Source organism: Salmo trutta, chromosome 39 (assembly GCF_901001165.1).
Source record: "Salmo trutta chromosome 39, fSalTru1.1, whole genome shotgun sequence".
Classification (NCBI taxonomy): domain Eukaryota; kingdom Metazoa; phylum Chordata; class Actinopteri; order Salmoniformes; family Salmonidae; genus Salmo; species Salmo trutta.
In genome coordinates, this window is record NC_042995.1 from 86,345 (window position 1) to 98,937 (window position 12,593).

Sequence of the window (12,593 nt, forward strand, 5' to 3'; positions counted from 1 at the left end):
CCGGTGACAGCCTGTGGCGTGGTGTTTAGGCCCGGTGACAGCCTGTGACGTGGTGTTTAGGCCCGGTGACAGCCTGTGGCATGGTGTTTAGGCCCGGTGACAGCCTGTGACGTGGTGTTTAGGCCCGGTGACAGCCTGTGACGTGGTGTTTAGGCCCGGTGACAGCCTGTGACGTGGTGTTTAGGGCCCGGTGACAGCCTGTGACGTGGTGTTTAGGCCCGGTGACAGCCTGTGACATGGTGTTTAGGCCCGGTGACCATACGGTTGCTCTGTTCTCTGCAAATCGTCGCAAACACATCCTCTCTATCTGCCTTGCTTCACATGGAGCCTGTCTTAAATATGCACACACACACACACACACACACACACACACACACACACACACACACACACACACACACACACCCCCTTCTCCCCCGTCTAGTTACTGTCAGCAGGAGAGGCGTTCTGCCTGCCTGTCTGACCTTTAAATCAATGAGAGGCTGTGCACTGTGACACCTACCCCCCCCCCCCGGGGAGCCTGTCACTGGGTATGACCGCCCAGATCGTCCCGCCCCAGTGAGCACAGCATAGGTCATCCCAGCTGGCCGGTTAAAAACCACAGCCCACTGCATAACATCAAAGGCTTAGCAGGCTTTCCTGTCTGTCTGTCTGTCTGTCTGTCTGTCTGTCTGTCTGTCTGTCTGTCTGTCTGTCTGTCTGTCTGTCTGTCTGTCTGTCTGTCTGTCTGTCTGTCTGTCTGTCTGTCTGTCTGTCTGTCTGTCTGTCTGTCTGTCTGTACTTGGTTCTTTAGAAGGGGAGTGGAAAGGTGTATGGAGAAAGTGTGTGAGTGTATGTCCAGTATATGTGTATGAGTGGGACGGCCTCAGACTTACCTTCAGTCTCACAGGTGGCGGTGCCGTCGTTGGGGCAGACGCGGGTCTCCACCTTCTTCTTGCCCAGCTGCAGCTGATGAGGGTCTGGAAGGAGGGCCCTGCAGGTGTAGCGGGTCCTCTGCTCCTGGCGGGCCCCGTCCTGGGTCACATTCACCGGCATCCAGGGGGTCCAGGGGGTGTTGCGACGGACCTCCGGACACGCCTCCAGGTTACAGGTCTTGTATTCCTAAGGGAGTGTGTTTTAGGGAAGAGGAGAGAGGGGAGGGGAGAGGATAGAGGGGAGAGGGGAGAGGGGAGAGAGAGGATATGTCAGTTTCAACCTGACTGTTCATCCTCAGGCTATGATAAATGAATAATGAAAGATGCCATTCACTAGATCAAATAAGGGTGTTATCTGTGAGAAAGTTGTAGTAAAGGGTGTGTGTGTGTGTGTGTCTACCGTACCAGAGCACATCCTGGGCAGGTGTTCCCCTTCTCACAGCTCCTGACCCGGGAGTGGACCCCTCCTCCACACTCTGCACTGCACTGAGACCAGGAGCCCCAAGACGACCAGAACACAGGCAGGGGACATGGGCTCTTCTCATTGCACAGCCTGCAGACACACACACGTGCACACACACACACACGGTAAACCTGCAGTCCTACTCTTTCTGCCTGGTGGTCTCTGTAAGAGAAGGTGAACCACTGCTTTACAATACCATTTCAGGGCTTTGCATCGCTGAACTCTCCTGCAACGCCACAATACTGTGTTAACCTGCTGAGCTAAAGCTGAGGGCATTACACCAATCTCGTCTGTCACTAAGCATATGATGCAAGATGGGGAGAATACCTGACTGAATGTACACCTGACTGAATGTACACCTGACTGAATGTACACCTGACTGAATGTACACCTGACTGAATGTACACCTGACTGAATGTACACCTGACTGAATGTACTGCATTGTGTCCCTCTGTCTCACCTCTCGTCTCGGCCTTGTCCCACACAGACACGCCCCCCATGCCGGGGTGAGGGGTTGTTGCAGGAGCGCTGGCGCACCTCGTACCCAATGCCACAGCTGGTGCTGCACTGACCCCAGGAGGACCAGGGGGTCCAGCCTCCGTTCCTAGAGGAGACAGAGAGAGAGAGAGAGACAGACAGAGAGAGAGAGACAGAGAGAGAGACAGAGAGAGAGACAGAGAGAGAGAGAGAGAGAGAGAGAAAGAGAGAGAGAGAGAGAGAGACAGACAGACAGACAGACAGACAGACAGACAGACAGACAGACAGACAGACAGACAGACAGACAGACAGACAGACAGACAGACAGACAGACAGACAGACAGACAGACAGACAGACAGACAGACAGACAGACAGAGAGAGAGAGAAACTCAGAACTGGGAAGACAGACAGATTCACCTAAAACTCTAACAGCCTAGTCTATTGTAAACTCTAACAGCCTAGTCTATTGTAAACTCTAACAGCCTAGTCTATTGTAAACTCTAACAGCCTAGTCTATTGTAAACTCTAACAGCCTAGTCTATTGTAAACTCTCTGAAAGCAGAAGAATAGAAGAACAGAACAAACATTGCTGAGTCTACGTGTGCTTGTCTGGGAAGCTGACTCGGCTGAGGCATAAAAAAATCCACCTAATTTGTTTAAGTGTTTCAGGCCGGTGGAGCTTCCCTTCTAATTAAATTGGTGCTCCTGTAAAAGACCCTCCTGTAAAAGACCCTTCAGCTCCTCCGTCTCTCTCCTGCATAGTAACACAGTAAAGTAAGCAACAGGAAGCCACCAGTGAAGACCGTAGTCTCTCTAATAACACACAAACGCACCCACACACGTTTGTTTTAGTATTGATTTCCATTCAAAATCCTATTTTCCCTAACCCCAAACCCAACCCTATCTCTCAACCCTAATCCTAACCACTAACCCTAATTCTAATCCTAACCCAAAGGCTAAAATAGCCTTTTTCCTTGTCGGGACTGGCAAAATGTCCCCACTTGTCTGAATGTTCCTTGTTTTACTATCCTTGTGAGAACTTCTGGTCCCCACAAGGATAGTAAAGCCAAACACACACACACACACACACACACACACACATAGACCTGCTATACTGAGAGGTGACAGTCATTTGGTTTTCAACTCACTCTCTAGATAAATCCAATCTCTTTTGCCTAATGAGGGAAACCTCTATTAATTGAGGGCAAGGGAGTCCTTGAGTTTCCTCTGAGAACATGTCAACACTGTCTGGTAGTTGGACTCTGCTGCTGCTGGTCTGATGCTACAACTTGAGTTTCCTCTGAGAACATGGCAACACTGTCTGGTAGTTGGACTCTGCTGCTGCTGGTCTGATGCTACATCTTGAGTTTCCTCTGAGAACATGTCAACACTGTCTGGTAGTTGGACTCTGCTGCTGCTGGTCTGATGCTACATCTTGAGTTTCCTCTGAGAACATGTCAACACTGTCTGGTAGTTGGAAGTTTATTGTAAACTCTCTGACAGCAGAAGAATAGAACTCATCAAGAATAGAACAAACATTGCTGAGTCTCCGTGAGCTTGTCTGCTGCTGGTCTGAAGTCTCATGCTACTACTTGTCTTTGTCTAGAGATCCATTTAAGGTCAACATGTACAATACCTTCTCATCAAATATACTGGCAGTTTGTTAACATGCTGGAAACATAGAATGAAAGTGGACTCAAACGCGCGTCAGCCCAACTGGAACAAAAAAGGTGAATCAGGTTCTCAAATGAGGGACTTGATAATCCCCAAAAGCTCCAGGAAACCCGCTCTGACTGCTGACGGTCATGACTATTCCCCTTTTGGGAAGTCAGTAACTGTTATGATGTTTGGTACTGAAGGATGAATAGTAGACTGTAGCTTCCCCTGTCTTCTTTCTCTACAGTACCTGGAACAGTTGGCCACCTGGATGGTGGGGCCCTTGCAGTTGGAGCCTCCACACTGAGGGACTGGACTGTTACAAGAGCGTGAGCGACACGCGCAACTGGTGCTGGCGCCCTCCCTGTCGTCGTGGTTACAGGGTTGCCATGGCGCCCAGGGGCTGAAGCCGCCGTCCTGGGTCAGGTTCCTTACCTGTGAGCGGGCAGGAGTTCAGCATCAGAAGGGACCAATCAGAGATGGGGTCAGAATGGTGGCTAATGGGGAAAAGTGGTAGGAGAGAGGGGAAGGTGGTAGGAGAGAGGAGAAGGTGGTAGGAGAGAGGAGAAGGTGGTAGGAGAGAGGAGAAGGTGGTAGGAGAGAGGAGAAGGTGGTAGGAGAGAGGGGAAGGTGGTAGGAGAGAGGAGAAGGTGGTAGGAGAGAGGGGAAGGTGGTAGGAGAGAGGAGAAGGTGGTAGGAGAGAGGAGAAGGTGGTAGGAGAGAGGGGAAGGTGGTAGCAGAGAGGGGAAGGTGGTAGGAGAGAGGAGAAGGTGGTAGGAGAGAGGAGAAGGTGGTAGGAGAGAGGAGAAGGTGGTAGGAGAGAGGGGAAGGTGAGAGGGGAAGGTGGTAGGAGAGAGGGGAAGGTGGTAGGAGAGAGGAGAAGGTGGTAGGAGAGAGGAGAAGGTGGTAGGAGAGAGGAGAAGGTGGTAGGAGAGAGGAGAAGGTGAGAGGGGAAGGTGGTAGGAGAGAGGGGAAGGTGGTAGGAGAGAGGAGAAGGTGGTAGGAGAGAGGAGAAGGTGGTAGGAGAGAGGAGAAGGTGGTAGGAGAGAGGGGAAGGTGGTAGGAGAGAGGAGAAGGTGGTAGGAGAGAGGGGAAGGTGGTAGGAGAGAGGGGAAAGTGAGAGGGGAAGGTGGTAGGAGAAAGGGGAAGGTGGTAGGAGAAAGGGGAAGGTGGTAGGAGAGAGGGGAAGGTGGTAGGAGAGAGGGGAAGGTGGTAGGAGAGAGGAGAAGGTGAGAGGGGAAGGTGGTAGGAGAGAGGGGAAGGTGTGTGGGGAAAGTAAATGAATGTGTGTGTGTGTGTGTGTGTGTGTGTGTGTGTGTGTGTGTGTGTGTGTGTGTGTGTGTGTGTGTGTGTGTGTGTGTGTGTGTGTGTGTGTGTGTGTGTGTGTGTGTATGTATGGATATGTGGTTTGGTGTGTATGCGTGTGATTGTTTTCCTACATTATCAGGACCCCTAACATTTCACCTGAATGTCCTGAAAAGGTAGGAAAACCTGTTGTTTTTTACATGTACAAAATGTTCAGGTACTGAATTTGTTCAAATGCTATTTTAAGCTTAAAGATTACATTCAGGTTTTTGGTGTTATGGTTATGGTTAGGTTTAGGTTTAAAGGTTAGGTATAAGGTTAGGGTTAGGGTTTTGGGGTTAAGGTTAGGGTTAGTAGTAGGGTTAGGGGTTAGGGAAAATAGGATTTTTAATGGTCAAACATTTTTACACTCCAGAAAGTCCTGATATTTCATGAAAACAAAGTGTGTGTGTGATACATATGAGGTGTGTGTGTTACATATGAGGTGTGTATGTTACATATGAGTTGTGTGTGTGTGACCCTTACCGGGCACTCAGTGATATTCTGGCTCCACTGGCTCATGTTGGAGCTGTCCTCGATGGTGGTGCATCGCTTCTGCTTACGGTCCCAGCCACAGTAGGGGTCTCGGGCGTCCAGGCAGTGCCTGTAAGACCCCAGGGCACAAAGACAGCAGTCATTGGAGAGGGACAGCACTGGAAAAACACCTCACACCTCAACTCACTCAACAACATGTTAGCGTAAAGCTAGGAAAACAGCTCTCCCCCAATAGAACCCATCCAGTATCAGACTGGTGCTAGATGAGATGTTGACACATCAAGGGGGATCCACTCTGACATCTGCTCCACTGTAAGGCACCGTGCCACACGACACGCTTCACTGCAACTAAGTGTTTGTACGCTCCAGATAAAACACAAGCTAATTTCAGTCATTAAATCCAGGATTATTAATGAAATGAAGTTGTCAGAGAGTCCGGGAAGGGAACCCCCTAGCTTAGGAATGCTGTTTGACAACGTGTTTGTGAAAAGGCACAGGTCAGGGCAGCCTGTAGAAATAGATACAGGACTCTGGTGTTTACCAACTTATAGAAGTAGTAGAAGAAGAACGTGGACTACTTCAAAATGTAGATGGCCTCAATGGTGCTGCCCGTGCTCTCACAGACACCATAATGGGACAGATACAATGATAAGACGTCTATCAAAGTCAATGGGCAGCTTCTCTACCATAAGACTCTGTCTGACAGGCACAGGTGAGGACAGCCTCTCTACCGTAGGACCCTGTCTGACAGGCACAGGTGAGGACAGCCTCTCTACCATAAGACTCTGTCTGACAGGCACAGGTGAGGACAGCCTCTCTACCATAAGACTCTGTCTGACAGGCACAGGTGAGGACAGCCTCTCTACCATAAGACTCTGTCTGACAGGCACAGGTGAGGACAGCCTCTCTACCGTAGGACCCTGTCTGACATGCACAGGTGAGGACAGCCTCTCTACCGTAGGACCCTGTCTGACAGGCACAGGTGAGGACAGCCTCTCTACCATAAGACTCTGTCTGACAGGCACAGGTGAGGACAGCCTCTCTACCATAAGACTCTGTCTGACAGGCACAGGTGAGGACAGCCTCTCTACCGTAGGACCCTGTCTGACATGCACAGGTGAGGACAGCCTCTCTACCGTAGGACCCTGTCTGACAGGCACAGGTGAGGACAGCCTCTCTACCATAAGACTCTGTCTGACAGGCACAGGTGAGGACAGCCTCTCTACCATAAGACTCTGTCTGACAGGCACAGGTGAGGACAGCCTCTCTACCGTAGGACCCTGTCTGACATGCACAGGTGAGGACAGCCTCTTTACCGTAGGACCCTGTGTGACAGGCACAGGTTAGGGCAGCCTCTTTATGTAGGACTCTGTGAGGGGTCCTTCTCTTCCTGGTTGTTTTTCTGGCTCCATGAGGCCGAGATGGAGCAGAGAAAACAGGTCTTATTGACCCAGAGCACTCAGTGGGCTGATGTAGAGAGCAAGAGGCCTGTGTGTGTGTGTGTGTGTGTGTGTGTGTGTGTGTGTGTGTGTGTGTGTGTGTGTGTGTGTGTGTGTGTGTGTGTGTGTGTGTGTGTGTGTGTGTGTGTGTGTCTGTCTGCCTTGAATTATGGAGCGGAAGAGATAGTGTGTCAACATTGTGAAGCATTTCAAGGTAAAGTGTAGTATGACTTTTCTTATGACCCATGTAGTGCTTATGAAGACTTTATGAACAGTCTATTAAGCCTTTTATAGATGGGTTTGATTATTTGCTGTCTTTGTATCTCCTGTTCCCTTGTATCGGTGCAAGACAATGGGTCACTCCCAAATACCACCCTATTCCCTATATATTACACTACTACCCATGGGCACTCGTCAAATGTAGTGCACTATATAGGGAATAGGGTGCCATTTGGGACTAAGCCATCTACAATCTGATGAATGGAATATAAATGCACTAACACCAGCCTACCTAGGACTTCTGTATAGGGAGCGCGACCAACAAAACACTCCCCTGTAATAAATAGTTGACAGATCAGTTCCTGATAATCAGCAGTAATATCAGTTTAGCAGGCAGCGGGGGAGAGACTATCTAACAACCACTGTGTTGATCACCCTGCTGACGGGCTGGCGGCTACAGACTGCACTAAATAATGGTTGTCTGAGAGGGATGGGAAGGGGGCAGGGGTATGCTCATAGGGTGTGTGTGTGTGTTACACAAATTATTATGTACTAGGGTGTGTGTTTTGTGTGTGTGTGTGTGTGTGTGTATACTGTATGAGAGAGAGATTTGATGGGGTTGAGAGTATAAACGTTTCTCTGTGAGACCCAAGTTAGGACGGCATGGGTTAGTTTGGGCTTCCAGTCCAGTGAAGGCTCTTTTCTCCAGGTTCAGAGAGCCTCTCTCTACAGCAACAATACATTGCTAAGCAGTGGGGGGGGTTAACAAGCCCCCCCCCCCCACACCCACTAACTGTCCCTCAAACCCCCGCCTCATCTCCCAATGAGTGGGCCCACTCTGGAAACAGTTTATCACACGACAGCCCCCCGTCTACCAGACAAGGTCTCACTCTGGGGGTACGCAAGAGAGGGATGGAGAGAAGGAAGGCGAGAGGAGAGGAAAGGAGGGAGAAAGAGATGATGTGACAGGAGAGGAGGATAGTATAAAGAAAGCCACTCCCAAGCTGCACCAGTAATCAATATCACCATATATTGCCAGCAATCAACATCTCCATCTATCAATCACCAGTAATCAATATCTCCATCTGTCAATCACCAGTAATCAATATCTCCATCTATCAATCACCAGTAATCAATATCTCAGTATTTCCCTACATAAAGCCATCCAATGGACTTTCTGTCTGCCTTACATTATGGAGCGGAAGAGATAGTGTGTCAACATTGTGGAAGCATTTCACGGTAAAGTCTAGTATGATGGTAAAGTCTAGTAAGCCATCTACAATCTGATGAATGGAATATAAATGCACTAACACCAGCCTACCTGTCACGTCCTGACCAGTAAAAGGTGTTATTTGTTATTGTAGTTTGGTCAGGGCGTGGCAGGAGGTGTTTGTTTTGTGTGTTTCGGTGTATGTTCTATGTTATCTATTTCTATGTGTTTATCTAGTTTTCTAATTCTATGTTGGGTTTTTGGCAGTGACCTCCAATTAGAAGCAGCTGGTTGTCGTTGTCTCTAATTGGAGGCCATATTTAGTTGGGTTTGTTTTCACTTGTGTTTCGTGGGTGGTTATTTTCCTGTATAGCCTGTGTTGCCTTACGGAACTGTTACGTCGTTTTGTTTATTTTGTTTAAGTGTTTTTTCTTTAAATAAATTAAGAAGATGAGCACTTTACCCGCTGCGCCTTGGTCCAATCCTTACGACGCCCATGACAGAACCACCCACCAAAAAACGACCAAGCAGCGGAAGAAGGAGCAGCAGGAGAGATATTTGGAGTCATGGACGTGGGAGGAGATCCTTGATGGCAAGGGTCCATGGAGCCAGGCTGGGGAGTACCGGCGACCGAAGGAGGAACTGGAGGCAGCAAAGGCAGAACGACGTTTCTGGGAGAGGAAAGTAAGTGAGCAACATGAGGCCGAGAGGCATCCCCCCCAAAAAAAAATTGGGGGGGCACACGGGGAGTTGGGCAGAGTCAAAGTGGAGACCTGAGCCAACTCCCCGTGCTTATTATGGGGAGCGACGGATCAAGCAAGGACCTTGTTACGCAGAAATGCGCACGGTGTCGCCCATACGCACGCACAGTCCGGTACGGCCAATAAGGCCTCCGTAGCGTTGCCGGGCGAGAGTTGGCCGGCAGCCAGGAAGAAGTGTGCCGGCACAACGGATCTGGTCTCCAGTGCGTCTCCTCGGCCCAGTTTACCTTGCGCCTGCTCTATGCACGGCAGCCCTCATTCCCCAGCACAGCCCAGTTCGCCCTGTGCCAGAGCTCCGCCTGTGCCGGGCTACAGTGACTATCCAGCCAGGACGGGTTGTGCAGGCTGTGTGCTCCAGACCTCCAGTGTGTCTCCAAGACCCAGTGTACCCTGTGCCTGTTCCTGCTCCCCGCACGAGCCCTGAGGTGCGTGTTACTAGGCTGGCGCCACCAAAGCCAGTCCCACGCATCAGACCTTCAGTGCGCCTGCCCAGTCCAGTACGTCCTGTTCCTGCTCCCCGCACGAGCTCTGAGGTGCATGTTACTAGTCTGGCGCCTCCTATGCCAGTCCCACGCATCAGGCCTCCAGCGACGCCCCGCAGCCAGGAGTCTCCAGCGACACCCCGCAGCCGGGAGTCTCCAGCAACGCCCCGCAGCCAGGAGTCTCCAGCGACGCCGCACAGTCCAGAGTTTTCTGAACAGGAGCTACGCCCAGAGCCAGAGCCACCTCCGTAGTGGGAGGATTGGGAAGGGGGGTGTAGCACAGGGACTGTCGTTGATGGTAGCCACCCTCCCTTCCCTCCCTTTAAGTTTGGGGTTGTTTTTGTGGGGTTTTGTTTTTGAGATGCATTCGGGGTCTGCACCTTTGGGGGGGGGGGGTACTGTCACGTCCTGACCAGTAAAAGGGGTTATTTGTTATTGTAGTTTGGTCAGGGCGTGGCAGGGGGTGTTTGTTCTGTGTGTTTCGGTGTTTTTGGTTTATGTTCTCTGTTATCTATTTCTATGTGTTTATCTAGTTTTTTTTTCCTATGTTGGTTTTTTGGCAATGCCTTCCAATTAGAGGCAGCTGGTTGTCGTTGTCTCTAATTGGAGGCCATATTTAGTTGGGTTTGTTTTCACTTGTGTTTTGTGGGTGGTTATTTTCCTGTATAGCCTGTGTTGCCTTACGGAACTGTTACGTCGTTTTGTTTATTTTGTTTAAGTGTTTTTTCTTTAAATAAATTAAGAAGATGAGCACTTTACCCGCTGCGCCTTGGTCCAATCCTTACGACGCCTATGACACTACCTAGGACTTATTGGTATTCTGTATAGGGAGCGCGACCAACAAAACACTCCCCTGTAATAAATAGTTGACAGATCAGTTCCTGATATCAGCAGTAATATCAGTTTAGCAGGCAGCGGGGGAGAGACTATCTAACAACCACTGTGTTGATCACCCTGCTGACGGGCTGGCGGCTACAGACTGCACTAAATAATGGTTGTGTGAGAGGGATGGGTAGGGGGCAGGGGTATGCTCATAGGGTGTGTGTGTGTGTTTTCACACATTATTATGTACTAGGGTGTGTGTTGTGTGTGTGTGTTTTACACACATTAGTGTGTGTGTGTGTGTGTGTGTGTTACACAAATTATTATGTACTAGGGTGTGTGTGCTCTTGTGTTTGTATATATCCTGGGAGGAAAACCCCAATAAAGCCCCTACATTATTGTAGAAAACTTCCCACCCAACCCCAGCCTCTACTCCTCTTCCCCCCCAACCCAGCCTCCACTCCACTCCCCCCCAAACCCAGCCTCCACTCCTCTTCCCCCCAACCCCAGCCTCCACTCCTCTTCCCCCCCAACCCCAGCCTCTACTCCTCTTCCCCCCCAACCCAGCCTCCACTCCTCTTCCCCCCAACCCCAGTCTCCACTCCTCTTCCCCCCAACCCCAGCCTCTACTCCTCTTCCCCCCCAACCCAGCCTCCACTCCACTCCCCCCAAACCCAGCCTCCACTCCTCTTCCCCCCAACCCCAGCCTCCACTCCTCTTCCCCCCCAACCCCAGCCTCCACTCCTCTTCCCCCCAAACCCAGCCTCCACTCCACTCCCCCCCAAACCCAGCCTCCACTCCTCTTCCCCAACCCTAGCCTCCACTCCACTCCCCCCCAAACCCAGCCTCCACTCCTCTTCCCCCCAGCCTCCACTCCTCTTCCCCCAACCCCAGCCTCCACTCCTCTTCCCCCCAACCCCAGCCTCTACTCCTCTTCCCCCCGACCCCAGCCTCCACTCCTCTTCCCCCCAACCCCAGCCTCCACTCCTCTTCCCCCCAACCCCAGGCTCTACCCTTTTTCCCACCAATCCCAGCCTCTACCTCTTTTCCCCCAACCCAAGCCTCCACTCCTCTTTCCCCAACCCCAGCCTCCACCCCTTTTCCCCCCAACAACAGCCTCCACTCCTCTTCCACCCAACCCCAGCCTCCATCCCTCTTCCCCCCAGTTAACCCCTTCCCCATTCTACTCTCAACCAGTTAATCACTTCCTCATTCTACTCTCCTCACAGTTAACCACTTCCCCATTCTACTCTCCTCACAGTTAACTACTTCCTCATTCTACTCTCCTCACAGTTAACTACTTCCTCATTCTACTCTCCTCACAGTTAACCCCTTCCCCATTCTACTCTCCTCACAGTTAACCCCTTCCCCATTCTACTCTCCTCACAGTTAACTACTTCCCCATTCTACTCTCCTCACAGTTAACCCCTTCCCCATTCTACTCTCCTCACAGTTAACCCCTTCCCCATTCTACTCTCCTCACAGTTAACTACTTCCCCATTCTACTCTCCTCACAGTTAACTACTTCCTCATTCTACTCTCCTCACAGTTAACCCCTTCCCCATTCTACTCTCCTCACAGTTAACCCCTTCCCCATTCTACTCTCCTCACAGTTAACTACTTCCCCATTCTACTCTCCTCACAGTTAACTACTTCCTCATTCTACTCTCCTCACAGTTCTGCTATGGAGAAGGTAACCAAGGAGCTCTTTGAGATATTAAGAGGCTAAACCCACTTGGCCAATAACTACCATAGATTATAGGATTATAGCTAAAACACTAAGCAAGCTGCTAGTAAGAGAGGGCTCTCATCCATTATGCATGTAATACAATATTTCCCTGTGTGGCTGCAAGTCAAGTCACTAATATCGGCGTTTGTCAAGTGTATTACTGTGATTATTTATCCTTAGGGGGAGGGAAGGAAACAGTTTCTCTCAGAACAATTAAATAAACAACCCACAGCTCGTAACTATGGTCTGTAGAGCCTAAATGTCTCCACACGCAGCTCGTAACTATGGTCTGTAGAGCCGAAAGTGTCTCCACACGCGGTCGGTAACCCTGGTCTGTAGAGCCAAAATGTCTACACACGCAGATGCCATTCAGAGCACAGAGGATAATGAGAGAAAACGTAACCTGGGGGCACACTGGGGTTGATGGGGTTGTGAGTGGCTAGGCTAGGTAGTTCCTGACATGGGGTTGGAAGGGAGTGGCTAGGCTAGGTAGTTCCTGACATGGGGTTGGAAGGGAGTGGCTAGGCTAGGTGATTCCTGACATGGGGTTGGAAGGGAGTGGCTAGGCTAGGTGATTCCTG

At 50.5% G+C, this 12,593-nt stretch overlaps 1 protein-coding gene across 1 annotated transcript in view; it reads right to left on the reverse strand.

Annotated features, from left to right (window-relative positions):
• The window catches only part of LOC115179220 (semaphorin-5B-like), a 59,118-nt gene that overhangs the window by 12,957 nt on the left and 33,568 nt on the right, over nucleotides 1–12,593 (reverse strand). Inside the window, exons 10-14 of the mRNA XM_029740613.1 lie at nucleotides 5,342–5,459; nucleotides 3,762–3,946; nucleotides 1,838–1,981; nucleotides 1,320–1,467; nucleotides 876–1,101 (exon numbers count right to left, since the gene is read on the reverse strand). Coding sequence (XP_029596473.1) covers nucleotides 876–1,101; nucleotides 1,320–1,467; nucleotides 1,838–1,981; nucleotides 3,762–3,946; nucleotides 5,342–5,459 — 821 coding nt within the window. The remainder of the gene's footprint in view (nucleotides 1–875; nucleotides 1,102–1,319; nucleotides 1,468–1,837; nucleotides 1,982–3,761; nucleotides 3,947–5,341; nucleotides 5,460–12,593) is intronic.